Source organism: Drosophila suzukii, chromosome 3, assembly GCF_043229965.1.
Source record: "Drosophila suzukii chromosome 3, CBGP_Dsuzu_IsoJpt1.0, whole genome shotgun sequence".
Lineage (NCBI taxonomy): Eukaryota > Metazoa > Arthropoda > Insecta > Diptera > Drosophilidae > Drosophila > Drosophila suzukii.
The window spans coordinates 17365832-17387220 of record NC_092082.1 but is presented as its reverse complement, the minus strand read 5'-3'; the positions used below and the strand labels follow the sequence as shown (position 1 = coordinate 17387220).

At 42.6% G+C, this 21389-nt stretch overlaps 7 protein-coding genes across 10 annotated transcripts; 3 read left to right on the top strand and 4 right to left on the bottom strand.

Moving 5' to 3' along the window:
* Positions 1–1685: 1685 nt before the first annotated feature.
* PolE2 (DNA polymerase epsilon subunit 2) lies at positions 1686–3406 on the bottom strand. Its single transcript, XM_017076557.4, has 2 exons — positions 2661–3406; positions 1686–2607 (listed from the first exon to the last, which is right to left on the bottom strand). Exons 1-2 carry the CDS (start codon positions 3364–3366, stop codon positions 1736–1738), a joined length of 1578 nt encoding a protein of 525 aa, XP_016932046.3. The 5' UTR covers positions 3367–3406; the 3' UTR covers positions 1686–1735.
* Positions 3407–3603: 197 nt separating this feature from the next.
* LOC108011417 (solute carrier family 22 member 3) lies at positions 3604–5610 on the top strand. The gene is made up of 3 exons (XM_036814511.3): positions 3604–4310; positions 4360–4552; positions 4824–5610. The coding sequence occupies exons 1-3, from the start codon at positions 3668–3670 to the stop codon at positions 5608–5610; spliced, it is 1623 nt and encodes a 540-aa protein (XP_036670406.3). The 5' UTR covers positions 3604–3667.
* A 235-nt stretch (positions 5611–5845) lies between these two features.
* On the top strand, positions 5846–7229 carry LOC108011422 (ribosome biogenesis regulatory protein homolog). The gene is made up of 4 exons (XM_017076547.4): positions 5846–6061; positions 6121–6373; positions 6433–6926; positions 6989–7229. Exons 1-4 carry the CDS (start codon positions 5913–5915, stop codon positions 7140–7142), a joined length of 1050 nt encoding a protein of 349 aa, XP_016932036.3. The 5' UTR covers positions 5846–5912; the 3' UTR covers positions 7143–7229.
* QC (Glutaminyl cyclase) lies at positions 6947–8832 on the bottom strand. The gene is made up of 6 exons (XM_017076548.4): positions 8672–8832; positions 8463–8558; positions 8095–8400; positions 7735–7890; positions 7471–7678; positions 6947–7411 (listed from the first exon to the last, which is right to left on the bottom strand). Exons 1-6 carry the CDS (start codon positions 8756–8758, stop codon positions 7230–7232), a joined length of 1035 nt encoding a protein of 344 aa, XP_016932037.4. The 5' UTR covers positions 8759–8832; the 3' UTR covers positions 6947–7229.
* Positions 8833–9133: 301 nt separating this feature from the next.
* On the bottom strand, positions 9134–10411 carry LOC108011439 (glutaminyl-peptide cyclotransferase). The gene is made up of 4 exons (XM_017076570.4): positions 9892–10411; positions 9726–9836; positions 9434–9644; positions 9134–9371 (listed from the first exon to the last, which is right to left on the bottom strand). The coding sequence occupies exons 1-4, from the start codon at positions 10360–10362 to the stop codon at positions 9166–9168; spliced, it is 999 nt and encodes a 332-aa protein (XP_016932059.3). The 5' UTR covers positions 10363–10411; the 3' UTR covers positions 9134–9165.
* A 158-nt stretch (positions 10412–10569) lies between these two features.
* LOC108018324 (beta-alanine transporter) lies at positions 10570–13122 on the bottom strand. 2 transcript variants are annotated; one of them, XM_036815534.3, is made up of 4 exons: positions 12913–13122; positions 12038–12858; positions 11764–11956; positions 10570–11709 (listed from the first exon to the last, which is right to left on the bottom strand). In XM_036815534.3, the coding sequence occupies exons 1-4, from the start codon at positions 13011–13013 to the stop codon at positions 10731–10733; spliced, it is 2094 nt and encodes a 697-aa protein (XP_036671429.3). In that variant the 5' UTR covers positions 13014–13122; the 3' UTR covers positions 10570–10730. The 2 variants fall into 2 exon arrangements, with proteins under 2 accessions (XP_036671429.3, XP_065721020.2); XM_065864948.2 differs by having other exon boundaries at positions 12038–12842; positions 12913–13033.
* A 925-nt stretch (positions 13123–14047) lies between these two features.
* Positions 14048–17340, top strand: LOC108011434 (uncharacterized). Of its 3 annotated transcripts, none has more exons than XM_017076564.4 (7): positions 14049–14540; positions 15377–15500; positions 15618–15703; positions 15774–15932; positions 16630–16716; positions 16808–17036; positions 17109–17340. In XM_017076564.4, exons 1-7 carry the CDS (start codon positions 14466–14468, stop codon positions 17213–17215), a joined length of 867 nt encoding a protein of 288 aa, XP_016932053.4. In that variant the 5' UTR covers positions 14049–14465; the 3' UTR covers positions 17216–17340. The 3 variants fall into 3 exon arrangements, with proteins under 3 accessions (XP_065720884.2, XP_016932053.4, XP_036672109.3); XM_036816214.3 differs by lacking the exon at positions 14049–14540 and adding an exon at positions 15242–15316; XM_065864812.2 differs by lacking the exon at positions 17109–17340 and having other exon boundaries at positions 14048–14540; positions 16827–16984.
* The last annotated feature ends 4049 nt before the right edge of the window (positions 17341–21389 follow it).

The window sequence follows — 21389 nt, the reverse complement described above, 5'->3', positions numbered from 1 at the left end:
GCTTTGATCCTTGATTGGACTGGGTCCACTTGGGGGCGCATCTGGTCGAGTGATTGATGGCCAAGACACAGATTCCCGCATTCCGCATCAGCGATTGCTTTAATCGAGTCCCCCGTCCGAAATGTGGGGAACGGGAAGAGCTCCAGCTCCAAATTAAATGGTGTCAACTTTGCGGGGAGGACACCATAAAAACTGATGACCATAGCAGATAAAATGTTTTTTTATGTTATTGCCCTGCGCTGCGGCCAATCCGCAGAGAAGCCGCAAAACAATATTTAAATTTCAAAAGTTGCCACTGTGTACCAGTTAAATGAAGCAGAAGCAAGATTGTTGTCACAGAGAAAACATTTCGAATCTGGGTTTTGCATAAAGGAGCTGGATGGAGGGCCAGCATAAAAAATCTACAAATACAGGGGAAATATAAATGTTTAAGTTGGCAAGGGGGATGGCACACAAATATATAGTTAGCACTCAGGGCCGACCACGCCTCCCAAATCGAATTGACACCCATGGCGGGCACATTTTGGAAATTGATCCCAGGGACGTGCGGCACACAACTCTCCAAGTTGCACTCATAAATCATAAATCAATAGGAGAGAAAACCCTCGAAGGCAAAGGAAAAACCTCCCCCCTTCTGCGAATGACCCGGCTAATGATGTCTTAAAAAACGATTCGGCAACTGGTCATGTGACAGCAAATGGGGGCCATCGATGTCCTCAGGTCAAACGCATTATCAAAATTGCCGTTTCAGCTACCGAGGAGCTGCGCGCCAGTCTGGGAAATTGAATTTCCACGACCCAAAGCGGGCAGCATTGGGCAGAGTAACAATATTTTTCCAAATCGGCTTTAAGTCATGAAAAGTAATAGACAACCCTCGGTCGCCGTAAAAAGCAGATTGCGAGGAGCGTCAGCCGGAGAGCCAGGAGACGATTGTGGAACACATGCTGTGCGCATATGATGACTGACGATGGCGATGATGAGGCTGGGCCGCTTATCACAAGGGAACAGGCACACGCACGGGTGGCGCAAATCCGGGAGGAGCTGGCGGGCCAAGCAACATGTGAAGCCGGAGGATACTAAGCCCCCGAAACATGTTTATACTCAAGTCATTAAATGTTCAGGTTAGGCTTCAAATTGAATAGGAGGTTTGGTTGGAAGAGTCGTCAATGGACATGGCTTTGCTAACAAGAATTTATAATAACAATGTTTTTATAAAATATTTTATGAGGCTTTGAATAATACTTGTGGTCACCCATTATAAAAACACAACCTTTTCAAAAAATATTTCTTTTTAAGGCATCGGTTTATGTTTAAAAACCAAGTTCAAGCCTAGACAAGGATAGATTTCTAAGCACCCGCCGGACTTAACCTAGTTACTAAAAACACTAGGGCTCTGCGAAGAACGAATATTATGGTTTTTTTTATGACTTTAAATGTAATAAAATAAATAAATTTAATAAATAAAATAATTCTTATTCACCTTGATCAAAAATGTTACGAAAAAAGTTTCTATACGAAAGTGACCAACATTTACATGGAATTCTCCATTTTAAATATTATGATTGAAGAATTTCAAAAGCGTCCTGTGAAACGTCAAACATTTTTCTTCAAAATACGCAAGAGAAGAACAATTTTCGTGTACCTTTTCCTTCCCAAATAGCCCAAACAAGTAGAATAATCAACGATTGAATTTTAAATAATTATTTAACTTACGTTTAGGTTAACTATATCATAACTACTCCACATCGTCCGGTATCTCCGAGTCCTCAATCGTTCGCGTGGCTGGTATGTACACTTTGAAGGCGAACTTGGACTTGACAAAGGAGCCGGTATTGAGGACAGTGCACCCGTGTTGATTGCTGCTAAAACTCTGGCACGAGTCCCCCATAACTATTAGATCTGGCAGTGGATACAGCCACAGGGCTGGATCGTAGTCCCAATGCACGGGCATGGCAATGGGATGAATAGGCACCAAATGGCCCTGGCACACAATGGTTCTGGCAAAGTGCTGCTCTATCTGCGACGTATCTTCGGGGAAATGCAAGGTGTTTCGGCAAAACTTGGCCATCAAGTCCAGCCGGCAAACAACTATCTGCTGGGTGCAGTACTGCAGGCGGCAGGGATTCGTAGCCAGCTGGGTTCGTGGCCAGGCCTTCAGCAGTCCCGCTGCCAGGCATTCAGGAATAGGGGCACGAGGCAGAATATTTGGAGCCGTGGGATCTTCTGATGAAGGAACAAGTATCAGATCTGTTTGCTTCTTCAGCTGCTCGCAGCCGGCTGCCAGGCCACCCAATGCATCTAGGTGATGCCTAAGCTCGTGATGATTCCTTGTGCTGGCCGTGAAAGGTCCCATGAGTACTATAGCCTGCGGCGGGCAGGAGTCGTATCCCACAAACAGCTGCCGCAGCTTGTCCATGACCACGGGCAGATCCAAACGGACATCGGATAGGAAAACTATGGTTGTTTCGGTATTGGTGCGTTCTAGTTCCTGCAGACGGGGTGAGTACTTCAGCAGCTTGCTGGACTCACCGCCCCAGGTGTTGGCGGTACCGAAAAAGGCTCGACTGCTGGTGGCGGGTTCCGCGGGTGGAAAGCACAGGCCATCAACTGGGGAGAATATATATGCTAAATAGCCGTTTTATATATTTCTGTATACACACCTTTAAGTATTCCATCTTTATAGTTCCCCTCAGCCAGGACAAAGCAGCCCTCGCAGAAAAAGCCGGCATGGAAGCGGGCACCAGTCAGATCTAATTGGACACAGCCGGTGGGATCCTCCACATAGAACTTGCCCTCCTTCAGTTGAGTGAGCAGTCCCAAAACGACGGCCTCCTTTACCGACGAGGTGGCCAACAGGTTCTCCGCAAACTGGAGCTTGAATTTCTTGGCCTGGGCCTCGGCGCCAACGCCATCCTGGATGACAGCGGGAGCGAATAGGTCATGTCGAAGGGTTTTCTGGAGCAACATGGCATACCGCTGTTGCATGTAGTCCGATTTCATGCGAGGAGCGGTCAGCAGCTGGCGCGGCTGAGTGTCCAGTTCAAACTTCTTGACCCGCTGATTGTACCGATATCGAGGCACCGTGAAGGCATCTATCAGGGCGAATACCGTCTCCCCTTCGTCCAATCCAACCCGGTTCAGTTCATTGATGGCCTTTTCCAAGGCTGCCCGCTCCACATGCGGCGTCAGTAGTTTCTGGCTTTGCAAATTCTCGGTGATCACCGTAAGCCATTTATCCCGTTCGGCGGGGTCGAAGGGCAGCAGCTGCTCCGCCAAGTAGGAACTGTTCTCCGATCGGATCAGGAAGCCACATAGCTTAAAGGTGTTTGTTATTCGCTTCCTCAGCGGCAGCAAATCTGCATCCATTGTTATTGAAGAAATTCGCGCGCAAATTAGAGATGAGACTTAACGGGTAAATCAAATATTCGATATATCTTTGAGATTAGTGTGACCGAACGGAGTTGACAGCAAAAATACCGTACTGAAATAAAGATTTTGTCGGAAACTATCGATATATTTGGCGGGAAAAGGAATTGGTTTAAAAAATGGCGGGTTTTAATTTTGAATTATTCTGACAAATCTCTAATTTTATTAAGGTGTATGCAAAGTTGGCGTTCAACGAATTCCTTTTTTGTTTGATAAATTATTTTTCTGACTCGACGATAAAATGCCGACACAAGATTGTGAAAAGTATGAGGACTTCCTGCAGGTTATCGGAGAATTCGGAACCTTTCAGAAGCGACTGCTCCTTTGGATGATGCCCGTCGCCTTTATTTTTTCATTCACCTACTTTGGGCAGATATTCATGATTCTCGTGCCTAAGAAACACTGGTGCAGGATTCGAGAACTGGAGGATCTGCCCATGAAGGAGCAAATCGATCGGGGCATACCCAAAAAAGAAGATGGCGATTTTGAAAGGTGTTTCATGTATAATGTCCCCTTGGAGTCGGATACGACTAACATGACCAACCAGACTAGGACCAAGATACCATGCAACAACGGTTGGATTTACGATCGTGAAGAGATTCCCTACGAGTCCATTGGAACTGAGTGCAATTGGGTGTGCGATAAAAAGAAGCTTGGCACCTACACCCTCATCGGCTTTTTCTTAGGATCCGTTGTGGGTTGTCTTTGGCTAGGATACGTCGCTGATCACTATGGTCGCTTGGTGGCCTTATTCCTGGCAAATTGCTGCGCCTTGATTGGCGGTCTCGTTAGTGTGGTGTGCAAGAACTTTTACTGCTTTGTTTCCAGTAGATTTGTGGCGGGAATGGCAATGCTAAACTGCTTTATGTGTTTTTATATTCTAGGTGAGTACTTTAATTTTCGTGCCTTTCTCAATCACTTTTATTTAAACAGTTCTGGAGAATGTTGGCGTTAGATATCGTACTCTGATTGGAAATTTATCCTTGGCAATTTTCTTCACTTTGGGCGCCTGCATTCTTCCTTGGCTGGCCTATGCCATCAAGAATTGGAGACACTATGCGTTGGTCGTTTCACTGCCAGTGGCCTTGGTGATATTATTGTGTTTCCTGCTTCCCGAATCACCCAGGTTAGTTCTTAACTACCTAGCCTAAGCTGGCTTAAAAAATGAATGATTTAAAAAAGCAGAGCTGAAATTATCTCAATTTAGGAATTGGAAAGAAGTTCTTGAAATCAAGAACAAAATGGTCTTGATTTTGTTTTCGAGACGAAAAAAGTCTGGCAAATCGAGAACACTTCATCTCCATTTGGAGAATGTTTAGCATTTTTGACATCAACAAATCGGCTATGAGAATATCTTATTTCTTAGTGTATACCTTTAACTTGTACTTTCATTGCAGTTGGCTCATATCGGTGGGTAAGGTGGAAAGAGCAATGAAGGTCCTGAGAAAGGCGGCCAGGACAAACGGAAAAACCATTTCCGAAGAAGAATGGACAGAGATGAAGCAATGCTTTGAGCTCAAATTCACCGATGGGCGATCGACCAAAAAATACACCTGCCTGGATCTCTTCAAGAACTTTCGCAGGTTGGTCGTGACTACGATTTTGATCATAAGTTGGATGATCGTGGCTTTGGTGTACGATGCTCATGTGCGGGTGGTCGAACTATTCCACACCGATGTCTTTATTACCTTTTCTCTGGCCTCGCTTGTGGAAGCCCCGGCAGGAATTTTGCCAATCTTCCTGGTAGATCGAATTGGTCGCAAACCCATAGTGACCGCTTCGTTGCTGCTGTGTGCGGTATCAAGTCTCTGCACTGGACTACTGAAAAGCCAATGGGATGTCACGATAGCGGCAATTGTAGCCAGATTTTTCGTCACAGTTGCGCTCAACGTGTGCCAACAGTGGGCCTCTGAAATCCTTCCCACTGTAGTGCGCGGACAGGGACTGTCTGTCGTCAATGTTATGGGTCAGGCTGGTGTCATGATATCCCCAGTTGTTATTTACACCCACCACTATTATCGTTCTTTGCCTATGTTTATAGTCACATTACTTTTGGTGATCGGCGCTTTAGCAATCCTAGTTCTGCCAGAGACCATGAATGCTACGCTGCCTGAAACTCTGGAAGAAGCGGAAAAACGGTGGATATTAAGTTGTAGAAAACGAAAAATTAAAAATGATCAATAAAATAACAACTTATTTTTTTCAATTATTTGAGGTCTCGAAACTTCTCAATATTTATGTTGTGATTTCCCAATTTTTTGAATTAGAAAACTTAAATATAAATTGAAAAAATTCATAATTTCGAAAATAGCGCTGATTTTTCGATAAGTGAGCATCAAAGTTTCACCCCATGGTTCGAGTCTGCGGAAGACATGTAGTATTTTTTGTTCGGTAATTCGATGGTTTTTTTTACTGCATACACTACGGTCACATCGCGCAGCACGTGTAAAAAATTGAAACCGAATTTTGCTGTTTATCCCCACAAAATGGATGTTGTTAAGGAAGTTTTAGCCAAACACCAAAAGGAATTGGACAAATACAAGCCGATCACAGTAGAAAAACATCTAGAATGTCGCCTGGACGTGGGCACCCTGCTGATCACAGATCCCAACGACTTCGATGACCGGGAACTAAGGTAAGCAATGAGGATCTGGCGAGGATCATAGATTTTTCACTGATTATGGTTGTTTTCAGGGACAACAAGGAGGAGTACCTGACCGCACTGACACGGGAGAACACCCAACTCCTGGTTAACGCCATCTGGGAACTACCCACGGAGCGGGTAGACGAGAGCATTGTGGCCAAGCTGCCGGAACCCACGACCGTGTTGCCCCGTCTCCGGAAACCTCCAGGTCCCCGTCCCCTCACCAAGTGGGAGAAGTTCGCCAAGGAGAAGGGCATCAGCAAGAAGAAGAAGGACAAGAAGACCTACGACGAGACCATGGATGCAAGTTTAACCCCTTTAAACCTTAGAGTAACGCAAACTAATCCCTTGAATCTCTACAGAAATGGGTTCCCACATATGGTTTCAAGCGTGCCGAGGCTGAGAAGGCCAAGGATTGGGTGCTTGAGGTGCCACAGAACGCCGATCCCAATACGGACATGTTCCAGAAGAAGATCGACCTGCGCAACGAGAAGGTGGCCAAGAACGAGATCCAGCGCATGAAGAACATTGTGCGGGCCAAGAGGATCGACATGCCGCGCAGCGGTTACCTGGGACCTGAGGCTGCCTCCTCTAGCCAGCTCTTGACCGCCGTGACTGTGGCAAAATCCTCGACAGCCTCTGTAGGTAAATTCCAAAACAAACTGCCCAAGGAGAAGGAGGCTCGTGGTCTGGGCATCAAGGAGCTGATCCCGGGCGGCAAACGCAAGCAGTCGCATATCACAGAGACGCCCGAGAAGGAGGCCAACCTGGATCTCATCAAGAGCGTACTGAACAAGAAGCCCAAGCTGGACGTGAGCAAAGCGATATCGATGGAAAAGCGCGACAATCGTTTGGCGTAAGTAAAACACCTGGCTATTATTGAATCCAGTATAATTAAGACCTTTATTTGCTCAACAGACGCGAGGCAGAGGGTGAAAACGAGCCTGTCAAGAAGGGCAACAAGAAGCCCAAAGGCAAGGGCAGTCGCAAGGCGGTGGGCAAGAAGTCCAAGGGCAATCACGGACAAAGGGCTCCGGGAAAGAAGGCTCAGGCCGGTCGCAAACGTCGCTAGAACGTCTATTTTACATGCCTTAGGACATTTTAATTAACGGAAAACACTTTACACTTATGCTTAATAAATCTTAGACATAAGACAAAACTATGTTCGATAAAAACGTAAATTCACTGGAGACGTGTGCCGTTTTAGGTATTGGTAAGCAAAGTTACGGAAAACACGGTTGAAATTGCGTATGGAAGGCCAGTGCAGATTGGCTGCATTGTCCCGAGGTGTGTGCCAAACGTCTGGGAAGGGAGTGGCCACCAAGTGCAGCACAGGAACATCTGCGTGGGAATGCACTTGATAATTATGGTCAATTAGATGGAAAGCTAATAAAACTTACTCTCATCCAAGAACGGACGGTGATCGTCATCGACCAGACCGCCGCTAACCCGATTTAGGAACATATTGTTATTGCCCTCTAGCTGACCGGCGGAGCGCAGGGATTTCTCAATCTGCACAAGACTGGAATGCAATCCATGGGTGTTTTCATAAAAACTGGAGAATTTTGGATTCTTCGCCCCAATAAGATCCAGCAGCACTAGCACTTCCTGTTATTAAATTAATTTTAGCAAGCTGATAATTCTTATTAAGGTCATTGACTCACAATTCGATCTATGTTTCGTGGGGCCAGTTGAACTTGGCTGGCACTCTGAGAGCCACTGCGTGTTTTAGCCAGTTTCGATGCCAGATGCTTTGAGCCATATACGGAATCAGCATTGGTCCATTCCTTAAAGGCTTCCTCGCCATCGAAGAATATGAGCTGAAATTCGATATTTATCATTCAACATGAAAAGAAGGAAAGGTCTATGTCCCAGTTCTCGGACGACTAACTCCCAAACTTGATCATACAATTTGATACAAAGAAAAAACTTGTTTTCGCATACAGTTTTTATGTAGGGAGTTCCATGGAAAATTTTTGAACTGTCAAGGTCTATTATAACAGCCGCTAATGCAAGCTACTTACCATAAGTCCCACGTCGTTGCGATTGAGAAACTCTTTCTGCAAATACCCGCTCAGGGTCTTGGCGGTGTTCAGCAGAATTGCACAGGGCACTGCGGAATCCGTGGCCCCCACAAATCCCGGATCATTGGGGAAGTACTTGCTGTCGTAGTGGCAGGCCAGAGCCAGGAAGTTCTGAGCTTGGGGATTTATGGTACCCACAACATTGGCGAACGTAAGCTCTCCGAGAACTGGAACTCGCTGCTTAAACTCATCCACTTCCGTTTGAAAGCCAAGGCCGCTCAGCGATTGTACCAGGTACTCGCGCACCTGCTCGTAATTTTAATTTTATAATACCAACTGTATGATGTTTTTCAAACTTTATCACCCACCTGTTGATGCCCCCGACTGCCAACGACGCGTGGCACCAAAATTGAGTCCAGGGTGCGATTGAAATGGACCTCATCGTCGCGCCACTGGGATCCAATCTGAAATGTTGGTTAGAGATATAGGTGGGTTTTTTTTCTTGGAAACTTTACCATCTGTGATTTCCCAAGTGAGTCACAATGGTTATGATTGTTTTTAAGGGGGGAAGACTTACGTTCCCCGATGGAGCTTGTTGCTTCGAGGGCGTTACGAGGAGGAGCAGCAGGCCGGCTGCGGAAAAAACTACGGAACCGATCCCCATCTATACACTTTGGAGCTTGGCGACGCACTAAAGCGCGAACGACGCCAGAAAAATCGATCTTTACCGTAGTTTTTTTTGTGATTACGATGCTGATGGCTTTTGTTTTCGTTTTCCGTTGCCTCTTTGGCGGGCAAAATTATTTCGAAAGCTTTGGACCTTGTTTTGAGAGAGTTTTCGAAGAGTCGATAATGTTGCGAGAGTCCATACAGCTTTTAAGCCAACGGTCGTTGCGGAAAAGTGTGCCTGCAATCGCAGCGATCGCGATTAATTGCCACTGATAATAATAATTAACTTAATTATTATACACTACGATCACATAATGTTTTAATAATGACTAGCTTAATTTAACACTAGAAAGAGCCACCAGTGAACACAAACATTTCTATAAAAATATAATTTCGACCATTTTAATTATCATCTGAATCGGAATACGGAACAAAATTATTATTTCCAGATATGTAGGAATCCCAGTGTTCCAAGAAGTCATACACAAATATGCGCATAATCTTTATCATATTACGAATGGTAGGATAGTGTAAATTTTCTTGATTATCAGCAGCTGTGTAAAGGACTTTTGGAAATTCGTGTGGAGCCACATGCATGACTGGAACACCTGAAGAGTATAATAATATATTATAATATCGGTTTAAAAAAAGCATGTGATATTACTCTTACCAAGTTCATGGAACAAAACATGATCGTCAAGCAGATCATTGTCGAATTCTTTTATTTTGTGGAACAGCACATGGCAGTCGGTTAGTTGTCCCGATTTTCGAAGATCCAGTTCTATGTCAGTAACAAGATCGTGCAGATCCTCGCTAACTTCAAAGTAGTTGTAGTAAGTTTGATTCGGAGCTCCAATATAGCTAAAAGTTAGTGCAAGAGCCTGCATAAAAGAGTTGACATAAATTATTCTTTTTAATTATAAGTTAATACTACAGATTTTTTTTTAGTCTTTTATACTTACAATCTTTTTCAAAGGTATAATATCATCTTCTATGAAGCGACTTGAACCAATGAGTTCGTCTTCATCTTCATTATCCGAAGTCACAGGATAGTGGCCATCAAAGAAGATAAGCTTTAAAAATCGTATCATTAATTATAAATTTAAATATCTTCACATAACCTCTTACAGCCAGACCCATTCCACCCTTTTTGGACAACTTCTCCGCCAAGAACAATCCCAAAGTTTTGGCCAGGTTTAGGAGAATGGCACAAGAAACAGCGCCTTCAGTGGCTGAGAGAAGAATGTCCTTGTCCCATTCCTTTGGCTTTCTGCTATCATAGTGACAGGTTAGCATTAGAATATGCTCCGCCTCCTTATTCCAATAACCCGCCAAATTGCTGAAATTGGCGCCTTCTTTGAAGTCAAACCGTTGAACGGTAAAGTCCAAACTCTGCAGCTCCTTCTCGATAAAGTCCCGAACCTCAGAATGTCCGGGGCTGCCCACATATCGAGGCTTTAATAGATTCCCCAACGTTGCGTTAAAGTGCTCCTCATCGTCAAAGAAAGTGAAAGGGAGCTGTTCAGCAGCCCATCGAAGTAACATTGTATTAAGTACCACATATACCACGCTCACGAAAAAGGCAATCCTACCGAGCATTGGAAAAAAGTCTTCCTAGTACGACTGGCAGTAGCTGGTGAGTAAATGTCTGGCCCAGAACTAAGTCTTCCCAGATTTTTTCCCGTAACGAAAGCATTCGTCATGAAGGTTGGCAAACTGTTTTTTATTTAACAAGGTTAGACAAAACAAATGTTGCCAGTAGCTTCCGTTTAAAAAGCTTGTCTACTAGGAATGGAGTTTATCTCAGTTTTGATTTAACACACAAGTAAACATGAAAGTAATCCATATTAAATATTGATAGAAATGTTTTTTTGACTTAAAAAAAGAAATTTCCCATTGCAAGTACCTAAATGATAAACCTACAAAATAACTTAAAGATAAGCTCCGTCCATATCTTCTGGGAACACTTATCCGTTTCCATATTTATAGGTTCGGATTTCCCTTTCTTCGCTTTTATTTTCGCTGGGCGACGGACTTGGGTCCTCGGGCACAGATCTTGACTTGCGAATCATCCTGCTGGATCGAAACTCTTCCTTTGATAAGGTCCTTAAGCTGGAGCCCTGGTGCCAAGTATGCCGGGCACGGGACTTCCTTGATCCTGGGCCACAGCAGGGCATATGCCAGATCCTTTGATTCCGTCCGAACTCAGCTCCATCACTGAGAGTTTGCGGTAGTTCGTGATTCAGAGTTTCCGGCAAAAGAAGGGCCAGAAGACCGCCCATAATTCCCAGAACACCCAAAACGATTAGCATTTTGGACAAGGACACTTGGGCAAGGTAAACCACTGGTGGGGACATCAGCATCGACACAAAGCCCATTGTATGGATAAAGGCCACTCCTTGGGCTCTCACCACTGTGGGCAGTATCTCCGCAGCCCACTGTAGCCCTATGTTATAGCACATGTTGGCGAAGAATCTCCCGGCTAGCGCTGATATCCTCATATGCGATGGATTCTTCAAGCAGGCCCCGACCAGACTGAAAATTCCACTCAACGAGGTGTAAGCAAAGGAGCACCAGCGACGTCCACAGCGATCCAGAGTAAGGATCACCAGAATATTACCCGGCAGCTCCGTGGCACAAGCGATGGTAAAGAACACAAAGATGTTATCAGTGTCCAGGACACTGGCCGCCCGCACATGTCCATCGTAAACCAGAGACATGGCCATCCAAATAAGGATCAACAGGACCATATGGAGGGCCGTTCGCTTCCGCTTAAATATTGAAAACACGGTAAAATCACGTCCGTAGAGTTCCTCCTTATAGAACTGCGTGCAGCTCGACTCGAAGAGTTCCAAGACATGCTGGGACACATTCTTTTTATTAACCCTGATCATCTTTTTCAATATCTCCATGGCCTTGTCGATATCACCGGTGGAGACCAGCCAACTGTAATGGATAATATGGTTTTCTGGTTTTCATATGGCTTTAGGCAAAACGTACCGTGCAGATTCGGATAGCACACAGAAGGAAAACATCGCCAACACAATTGGTAAGGATGCCCATGCGGAGAACCTTCTCCAATTTCCTGCTGCAAGGGCTATCCAGGGCATCAACATCGTGAAGGGGGAATAAAACAGGGCCAGTGACAAATTGGCCACCAGGGTGCGGTACTTGGGACCCACATACTCGAGAACTGAAAATTTCAGAACATATAAAATAAATGTATTCATAATTTCTACAATTTCTAATTTATAAATTTAATTCACTAGCTTACCTAAAATATATACCATTGTAAAGCAGGTATCGTAAGAAAGTCCAACTAAAAATCTTGACATTGCAAAGGAGAAGAAGTCCGTGGACATCGAGGTTGCAAAGCTGCCGATCAAGGCCAGGAAGCAGCTGCTAACCAGTGCCGCCACCCGACCGCAGTGATCGGCAAAGTGTCCGTAGGCCAGACCTCCCAGAATCGAGCCCAAGAAGAAGATGATCTGGGCATAGGTGGAGTACTTGTCGTTCTCGCACAACCAGCCAAACTCCATGGTGGCCGATTCGAAGGGTGGGCCCTCCTGCTCGAAGACATATCCCTTCCGGCACGGAATCGTCGGCAGGGAGGTGTTGATATAAACACTCTGGTCCACTGCGAAGTGGATCTCAGTGTAGTTGGTGTCGTACATCCTGCAGCGACTATACGATCCATCTTTTTCCCTCGGAATGGACAACTGCATGCGCAGCTCCACACTCTGCGTATGCTCAAGTTCCGGCACTAAGCAGTAGTATTTGGATGGAGTTAGGGACATGAATATCTGGCCCAGATACACAAAGGCGGTGATGAAGCAGAAGGGGATCATGAACAGGAACAGCATCACCTGGAAACGACCGAATTGGCCAATCATTGGCAGGATGTCATCGAAATCTATATAATCCTCCGTCTCCCACGATCGGCGTGGTAATGAAGTGATCGATCTTTTTCTTTCCCAAACCGAGATATGGGAACTATCTTCATCTTGCGGCTCGACATATCTTACTTTAATCTGATCAAATGAATCAGTGGCTTGAATTCCAATGTCCCTTTTCTCCGGCTGAATGTAAAATGATCTGTTTGAATTCACATATGGGTGGCAAATTCCTAGTTATATCACTTGTACTTACGGCTTCTTGGGCTCTGACTGCTGTCCCTGATCCTTTTTTCCATTTTTCCTACGCCGGTCATTATCTTCTGATGATCCATTTCGATTTTCGTCATTTGCCATATTAAAGCACCAGATAACATCAAAAATATGACTAACAAATCTTGGCTTCTTTTCTAAAGAAAATGCCCTAATAAATGTATGGTAAGATAGGAAAATAAATATAATACAGAAATGTGTTCAGATTTATTATAAATAATCATTAAAGAAAACATTGCACACAAGTTTTAGTAAAAATAAGAACTATGTAAAAAAAATTGTAAACCTGTTAATTTTTTTCATCAGGAAGGTAAAACGACATTAATATCGAAAATCACTTTGTTTTTTCTTTGGATTTGAACTTAAGAATACGGATTACTAAGAAAATTTACCAATACCTGGGTTATTAAATTTACTGAGTTTGTTACCAGATAAAGTCCGGATTTCCAAAGTTATTTAGATAAGTTATTTTTATTTAAAGTGTATTCGAATATTTGAAGCTTGAGATGTATTGAACAACTTGATTTTGTAGATTGACAATGTATTAATGGATTAGGAATCCTCACTATCATTGCTCGAACATTAATCCCCTTTAATCCCATTTAATCAGCACTGACTTGTTAAATTCTTGATATTCTTTTACCAGGATGACTTGATGTTTTTCCATGCCAGTGCTCTGGCTACTTTCGCCTTCATTTCCGATTCGGTGGCAGCAACTGAAGCACGAAATGGGCATTGTCATTGAACTCAGTACGACTCCACGGCGCCATCATTCCTTCTCTGGGGCTGGTCCAGCTCAAAGGCCGCCCGCCGAGCACTTTCCACGTTAATTAAAGGCTTACGCAAATCCAATCGAGAACTAATCCGAAGCAGTAATTTGTGGTATTGGCAAAGCCAACACAGTTTGCGGCTAATTGCATGAAAATTCGGTCAACCGCAGTCAGGATGCAGGAATCCCTAAACCGCCTGTTGCTGTTGTTTTCCTGCAAATGGCGCATGCGTGGAACCCCAGAATCCCGTACCCCCCGAACATTTTCGAACTTTCATTCATAAAAAGTATGCGTACTGCGAACGTTTCGAAGTTGAAACCAATGTGGTTGCCTTCGAGTGCTTTACTAAGCCAGTCTCGATGCGACTTTCAATGACGGCGGTTCTTTGCGGAGTAGTTAGTCCTCGGATCCCACACTTCGGTCCACATAAATATGCCCGGTCATGCCACATAAATCAGTGTCATAAATCTGCGCGTCTTGTGTATGGAATTATGTGTCAGTGTCCCGCAAGCAGCCACAAAATATCCTAGATATTTATCTGCTGAGTGGCAAGTAAAAACTTGGCTTAAGAAAAAAACAACTAAGGCAAGCAAATTAACCGTTTGGCGGGAAACGAGATAAAGTGAAAACCCCGCGGGTGAAAGTGTATAAAGTCAAGTGAAAGTGGCGGCTGCCGTCCCCCCAAAAAATAACATATATATATCCAAAATCCTTCTTGAGCCAGCGTGCTGGGAATGTACATCTGCGAGGCGTGAGCTGGTGAAAGATGGCCATCCTGGAGTCTTGTTGCTTTTGGAAGGATGTGCGTAGTGGCAGCTTTGCCTGCGCCATCTATACGTTGGTGGGTTATTCCTCATATATGAATAATTTGTGAGGATAAGATGTGGCCTGAAGCAAGGAAAATATATCAACATTTTCCTGAACTTTTTCTGCCAAACGGCAAGCACTTGCGCAAAGTTTCTTGGTCTTTCCAAACTTTTTAAGCAGAAGCATTCGAAAGTAATTTTTTTTGAATACCCAGCTGAGCACCTACACCAATGTATAATTTGTGGAATTAAGAATTAATTCAAAAAAGTTTTAATAACCCTTGCAATTGACTTTGTCAACGTTTTCTTTATAAAAAACGAAAGTGTCCTTCAAACAAATTAAAAAAATTAAACCTCGGGTAGTTCTTTAATAGGCATCTTAAAGTTTTTTATTCCTGCTGGATTTGGTTGTAATTTTTGAAAGGTTTTATTTTGATGGCGACTTAGGATTGAGTCACAAATTAACCCAAAATGTTTATTCCCTTTTGCCCATTAAATTGTCTAACTCAGAAATTATCTTTGAAATCAACTAAGTAATTTTGACATTTCTTTAACAATGAATTTCAAGCTTTATGTCACACAATAATTTCCTGTCTCATAAATAAGCTTGTTATATTACATTTTCTTAATTAAGAGCTGTCGAAAAGCACTAAATTAGAATGATTTATTACAATAATGAAGGAAATACCTCAGCAAACATATTACCAAGTCGAGTTGCATGCCTCTTTAACAATTACGGCACTCAATTGTCACTCGTTTTGTTTGGAAGGGGGACCGCTTCTAAGGCTTTTACCACACATAACAAACGTTTGTCGGTATTTCCGTGTTCCCCTAAACATTTCCTGTAATTTTCCACAATTTTTCCATACAGGTTTACTTTGGCTTCTCGACGCTGATGTTTTTGTTCTACCTGTTCGAGGAGCAGGATTTTCTGCTGGGAAACCGTGCTCAGCCGATGGGTGAGAGTTTGTTGGAGAAGGGCGATGTGACTGTAGGTGAGGAAACTGAAGGATACTGTGGTACTGAAAGATACTGTAGTTCCGAAGGATACTCCATGCAACGTATGGTTCCCTGGAAGCGACTCAATTACGTGTGATTTATGCCTTTTGCAGTGACTGTGATATTCAACATTTTGTTACTGTTTTGCTCCATACTGATGGTCCTGTCGTCGGTTCTCTTGATATTGGGTCTCCGGCAGGTGAGTGTGTTGAAGCGTACTTTGTCCACCTCAATTACCGACGGAAGCTCCATTCCGGCTGAATTCGCAGAGCAAGCGGCATCTGCTGATACCCTGGATCTTCTTCATGCTGGGCGACCTGCTCATCGAGGTCTGCCACCTGGTGCACTTGTCCCTCTCCCGTCGCGTCAAATTCGATCCGATTGTGGGTTTCATCTTCACCATGGACTTCTTCCTCCTGTGCCTCAACGTGAGTTCAAAAGGCTTCCAAGAGCAATCATAGCTTAAATGAATTGACGATTCGCATTGCGTTTGTTATTTATATGCTAATTTGTCCTGTTAGCCTTCAAATTATATTCACATTATAAATATTATTATAAACATTTTCAGTGCCAACTTAAATGCATTTTAAAGCGAACAAAAAATCAGAACAAAAAAATTGTATCTTAAATCTGTTTATTTATATTTATTATTTATTTAAAAGCATTAAAGAAGAAAGAAACAGAAAAATGTGTAAAGTTGTATTTTAGGTAAAGTTATTTTTAATCTTTAAAAAATTAGATTTTTTCAAAAACCTTAAAGCGTCTTTTGTTTTTTTTTAAATATGGTAATGTTCTTATAACATATTAATATATTGGTAATATTTACTTAAATTTTAAAATGTAACTTATGATTTTTAACCATCAAAAATGTTTCTATGCTCTTAACACTTTCGGGACAGAGTTTTATTTCTAAGCAAAGACAATTATATCAAACGTTTTAGAAAATTCTGAAAAGTAGCTGGTCCTGGGACTTATAATCCCAATCCGTACATTCAGTGCAACAACATAAAATTCAAAAGTCGTTTTTGGATCTATTATTCCAAAAGTCCCGAAAGTGCTAAATACTTTTTTAGGTGTAGGATAGGCGTGTTCGAACACCTATTAACTCATAACTTGCCCTTTCAGCTCTACTGTCTGCTGTGCGTCATCTCGCAGTACCAGACCTTCCGCTCCCAGCGAGCGGAGCTGCGACAAGCGGACTCGGCGGCCTCGGTAGGTATTCGGTGAATGTGTTGTGCCACTCCCAAGTATGCTTACCTGCCCTCCCCCCTTGAAACAACGTGTGCCTCCCGTCCAACCCAAGCCTATTGTGGTCTTCACAGCGGCCGAGAAGCTAGCCAAATCGCAACAGCAACTGCAGCAAACGCATCAGCAGCAGCATCAGCACAATAGTTTGCTGCAGCAGCTGGAGACCGGAAACGGAAATGGGAAGCGGCGACGTATGTTGGGGGCAGCCAGCCCGCTGATAACCTCGCAGCGGCTGACCAACTTCTCCACCATCACCGAGGAGGAGGAGCAGCAGTCCCGGTCAGGTAGGGTTCGGCCTGGCCCCATCAGGGGCATTTTTAATTAAGCAAAAATTAAAAAAAATAAATTCCAACTAGGCACCCATTCGGAGCAGTCGAATGGAGAGCAACTGGCCCGAATTCCAATTATCAGTCTGGCTGCCAGCCCAGCTCATTGCAGTGATGCAAGTGAAACTCATCACTGAGCCAACGTTACGTGTCCCCAATACCAATCCCAGCAGAGATTTAAGCAAGAGCTCAGATATTTTTACAAACTGATTGACCCGAGACAGCTGAATAAAAGGAAATAAGAATTTCAGTAGGCATACTATTCTTTGACGACAAGCCTTCATCGCCTAGATACACACACATTTCATTCATTTACATGCCAGCTCCATGGCAACGGAGCACCTAAAAGTAACTTGGGGGCGCATCCAGACCTTAGGAAGTCCTAAATGTCCTAGGAAGTTCAACAACCAAACAATACTGCCCTGCACGACCTAGCTTACTGTTAAATAAAGTACGGGCTTAGTGATATAAACGAAACGGGGGAAATTTTGTGCAACGAATTCTTAGAAAGATTTTTATAGGTCGTGTTGAGATTTCAATAACATTTAAACTCTTCTTCTCATTAAAAAACCGAAAAATAATAAACCTTATCAAAATGTTGGTACATAACATTTTTCGCTTGAAATTCTTGTGTGGCAGTTTTTTAAAATATGCTTGATGGGTGGAAATGTAGAACTTTTTAAATCGATTTGAAATTAATTGCCTTTACTAGCTTTTATGATTGTTCTACAAACGCCAAAAAGTAGGCCATACATTTTATTAACTACTGAACTGACGGTGGAAGAGGGAGTTTACAAAAAACCTTGAAATAAGGTCAAATAGCTAGCTCTAGAAAGTTTGTCGCAGAAAAGGTTGAGTTATTGAAGTTTGCCTATACCCCTTGAGTAAATTCCGTTTCTTCACAATGGCAACAGGATGAAGCCCAGTTTAAGCTCGAGTGCTTCCCCAAGCCAAACTATTCAGTCACTGGTCCAGCTGGCCATGTCTGACATTTTAAAATAATTATTCAAATGCTTAAGCTTCACCCGGTCAGACGACCGCAGGTCAAAATAACCCTAAAACAACAAGAGACCAAGGGTAAATGAGATTTTAAAACTTAATTAGCTTTTTAAAAGAGCTGACAGACCCAAGAAAGGTCAGGTTAAGTGGTTTTAGTTGTCGTCTAATAATACTCAAATTATACTATAAGGCCCTAATTAAAAAACCTTCGGATGGCAAAGCAAACTTGTATCCACTGCAATCCGTTACCACTGATGGTACGAAGGATTGCGGACGTCATCAGGCCAAAACAGAAGCTTCATTAAATGGCACTTAATCACTGGGCTAAATTGGCCCTGTTAATTAAACCCCCAGGTGAAGTTGCAGGGACACATGACACCGGTCCGCTGCCCTGAAGCGGATGGATGGTTTAGGGACTGAGCTGCTCATCCTGCCCGCCAGCTGTCGATGACAAAGAGTCGCTGGTGGAGAAGCCACACAATCCGCAAACTGTCGTCCAGCTTCCTAATGGTGAAATGGTACTGCTGACGTTACACTGACAAAAAACCAATGCAATTGCAAGTTATTTGTTGCTAAAAATTAGCCTACCAGTTTATTATTAAAACTTTATGCTCAACCCAAGTATTTTCATATTTTCAACATGGATACATACCTTTGAAGCACCTTAAAAAAATATGAAAAGTTACTTTATAGAAGTATCAATACTTTTTTTAAATAGTTTAAATGTTTTTTGTTTATTAATATTTGAAAAATATTTCTATTCATACGAAACACTTTAAAATTATTATAGAATCTTCCCACGAAAGTTTAATGTACCTTAACATATTTTTGTATATATTTTTTTGCAATCGAGGACTTTTTCATATTATCAACAAGGCTTCATGTTTCTGAACCACCTTCTATAAAACGTAGGAAACTAAATATTTTTATTAGTCAATTTAGGAAATCTTTCTTGACATTCCAAAAAATGTAATGAAGTCATCTAATTTTGTTTCAGTAATTTTTTTTGCTTTGCCGAGTGGACTGGGTAAAAAGATATGTAAACATGGACGCTATGGAAACTCCCACATAAAGAGTCAGCAGAACTCTTATTACTTTTGTGAAAAGTCGCCCAAATATTGACATAGCCCCAGGCAGCGAGATTCCACAAATTTCTGTGACATGCTCTTTGAAACCTACTAACCAAAAATATGTGGACTTTGGTCAAAGCTTCAAGTTATACAAAAAAAACAAAACATAATGGATTCCTAAGTGGAGGAATGCAGTGGAAAAGCACTTGGATAAATATCGTATTTCCAAGATAATTTTTGTGCAAACATAAATGATTTAATCTTTAAATGATTTTTGATCAATTGTTGAACAAAAGCTCCCTCCCCGGCAGCCAAAAAATAAATGTTTGCAACTGCAATCTTTACGCTTGGCAGCCCTTTTCAGCCTTTGATAAATGCATTTCTAGCCCAGCATGAAATTGATTTAGAAGCCATGGAATGCAGGTGTAATTACTCTTGTATACGGATTTTTGTGGATTAAAACGAATATTTTGTACAACACGCACTATAGCCCAATATTTGTTGGGAAATATTAAAAATATGTAGATAACCATGGGTATTGAAAATCGTGTGTATAATTGTTTGTTATACATATAGATTGTTTCAACGCGTTGCATTCCTGGAATTACTCGCTGTTTTCACGATAAACAAGTGCAGCACTCGCGCTGCAAATCCCTGGAAATACTTTTGGCTTTATCAACAGCAGTCAGCAGTTGGCTCTTTAAAGTTCCCATTATGTGGCACTTAAGGGATATACTTTGTACACCACAATCCCAGATACCACTCACCAGATTCTTGCAGCGCACACACCATTGACAATAAGCTCACTTTCACGAGGCTGAAGCGCGCACGCTTTCTATCTAATTGCTTAGATGGCTCCTTTCCCTAGCTCCTGATGCCAGGATAATGAGTTTTCCATTAGCGCTTGAGTGCGGCGGGCAGTGGCAATATTTGCCAAGCGTCTTGACTGCTTAAGTGAAAATTCAATTAAAGCATGAGAGAAATCAAATAAAATTCCTGTCGCTCTCAGTACCCGCAACTTTGGACACTTTGACTTTCGTGCAGTGGTGGCCATCGAACTTAGATTGGAGTATATTTCAATAAATATATATATATATATATACATACATGCATGTTTGATGGAACTGAAAATCCAGGAAAGATGTAAAGTTTTGACAAGCACCGCTGGCTCACCACAGAAACAACAGGAAACCGGAAGTGTAACAAAGGATGTCCAACTTTTCTGAGCATGCATCGAGCCAAGTTTCCCCACACAATGGTAATCTAAAACTTTTGTGTGTCAAACTCAAAAGATTGAGCTTCCCGGATTAAATTAAATGTTACATTTTAAAGCAATTTAATAACATCTCCCCTTACTCACGAGGAAAATTGACAGTTGTGAGGCAACTTGAGGCCCAAGGACATTTTGTGACTTCCACAGACATTCTGGACTTTCACTTGATTTATAGCATATGACAAGTGGGCTATGGTTGGTGTATTTTAAAAGGCAGAAAGTAAACAAACTTTTTGGGAAACTTGACGCTTGACGAGAGAGGCAGCCAGTTTGTCACTCGCTTTATTGCGTATACGCAGCGTGGACGGGGAAAAGGGTCGACATGAAAGTCAGTTCAGTTGGCAGGAAATTTATGTAGATTTATGTGCGTGTGCTCGCTTAAGGCTCATCATACCCACTCATGGATACGTGTCTATATACATTCAATTAGAAAATTAGCATTCAAATGAAGTTAATTCACGCTCCAGGGAGATGCCATAAAAGATGTAAGCATGTTAATGAATATTAAATGATGAAAACAATTTGGCAACGAAATTCTTACGGCCTATTCAAGAGGAACTTTAATTGGAACATCAAATTTGCCAGCCTCAAGAAAACATATTTGTTCTTTAATTTATTCCCCTGAGAATGGCCATAAGTACCAACGCTTAATGGTCATCTGGGGGCTTACAACTTATTACAATAATAGAATTCTGCCAAGTGTAAAATACAAACAACTTCCAGAATATCGAGGACTTAAAGCTGACAGCCCAAAGTCATCTTGCTTTTTTGAGGGATTTCTGTGGGCATTTCGGCAGACACATATTGAAGCCAAAATAATTAGGACATAAGTCGGCAAAACATTCGCATTAGCGGGTAGCCGTTTGTCAGCAATAAATCGCGCAAGTAAATTATGTGGAACAAAGCCCACACATCAATCTTCTGACCCCCAAAAAGCTTTGGGCTTAGGTGACACCTCAGCGTTATAAT

Coding starts and splice junctions, on each gene's coding strand:
- PolE2 (XM_017076557.4), bottom strand. CDS start 3,366: ATGGATGCAGATTTGCTGCCGCTGAGGAAGCGAATAACAAACACCTTT. Junction 2,608..2,660: donor TAAAGATGGAATACTTAAAG/GTGTGTATACAG, acceptor TATTCTCCCCAG/TTGATGGCCTGTGCTTTCCA.
- LOC108011417 (XM_036814511.3), top strand. CDS start 3,668: ATGCCGACACAAGATTGTGAAAAGTATGAGGACTTCCTGCAGGTTATC. Junction 4,311..4,359: donor TATGTGTTTTTATATTCTAG/GTGAGTACTTTA, acceptor TTATTTAAACAG/TTCTGGAGAATGTTGGCGTT. Junction 4,553..4,823: donor CTGCTTCCCGAATCACCCAG/GTTAGTTCTTAA, acceptor CTTTCATTGCAG/TTGGCTCATATCGGTGGGTA.
- LOC108011422 (XM_017076547.4), top strand. CDS start 5,913: ATGGATGTTGTTAAGGAAGTTTTAGCCAAACACCAAAAGGAATTGGAC. Junction 6,374..6,432: donor CCTACGACGAGACCATGGAT/GCAAGTTTAACC, acceptor GAATCTCTACAG/AAATGGGTTCCCACATATGG. Junction 6,927..6,988: donor AAGCGCGACAATCGTTTGGC/GTAAGTAAAACA, acceptor TTTGCTCAACAG/ACGCGAGGCAGAGGGTGAAA.
- QC (XM_017076548.4), bottom strand. CDS start 8,758: ATGGGGATCGGTTCCGTAGTTTTTTCCGCAGCCGGCCTGCTGCTCCTC. Junction 8,559..8,671: donor AACAAGCTCCATCGGGGAAC/GTAAGTCTTCCC, acceptor CCAACATTTCAG/ATTGGATCCCAGTGGCGCGA. Junction 7,412..7,470: donor CCGTCCGTTCTTGGATGAGA/GTAAGTTTTATT, acceptor ATTCCCACGCAG/ATGTTCCTGTGCTGCACTTG.
- LOC108011439 (XM_017076570.4), bottom strand. CDS start 10,362: ATGCTCGGTAGGATTGCCTTTTTCGTGAGCGTGGTATATGTGGTACTT. Junction 9,837..9,891: donor AGGGTGGAATGGGTCTGGCT/GTAAGAGGTTAT, acceptor CGATTTTTAAAG/CTTATCTTCTTTGATGGCCA. Junction 9,645..9,725: donor TTATACCTTTGAAAAAGATT/GTAAGTATAAAA, acceptor TCTTTTATGCAG/GCTCTTGCACTAACTTTTAG.
- LOC108018324 (XM_036815534.3), bottom strand. CDS start 13,013: ATGGCAAATGACGAAAATCGAAATGGATCATCAGAAGATAATGACCGG. Junction 12,859..12,912: donor CAGTCAGAGCCCAAGAAGCC/GTAAGTACAAGT, acceptor GAATTCAAACAG/ATCATTTTACATTCAGCCGG. Junction 11,710..11,763: donor GTGCTATCCGAATCTGCACG/GTACGTTTTGCC, acceptor TATCCATTACAG/TTGGCTGGTCTCCACCGGTG.
- LOC108011434 (XM_017076564.4), top strand. CDS start 14,466: ATGGCCATCCTGGAGTCTTGTTGCTTTTGGAAGGATGTGCGTAGTGGC. Junction 15,933..16,629: donor TCTTCCTCCTGTGCCTCAAC/GTGAGTTCAAAA, acceptor TTGCCCTTTCAG/CTCTACTGTCTGCTGTGCGT. Junction 16,717..16,807: donor AAGCGGACTCGGCGGCCTCG/GTAGGTATTCGG, acceptor GTCCAACCCAAG/CCTATTGTGGTCTTCACAGC.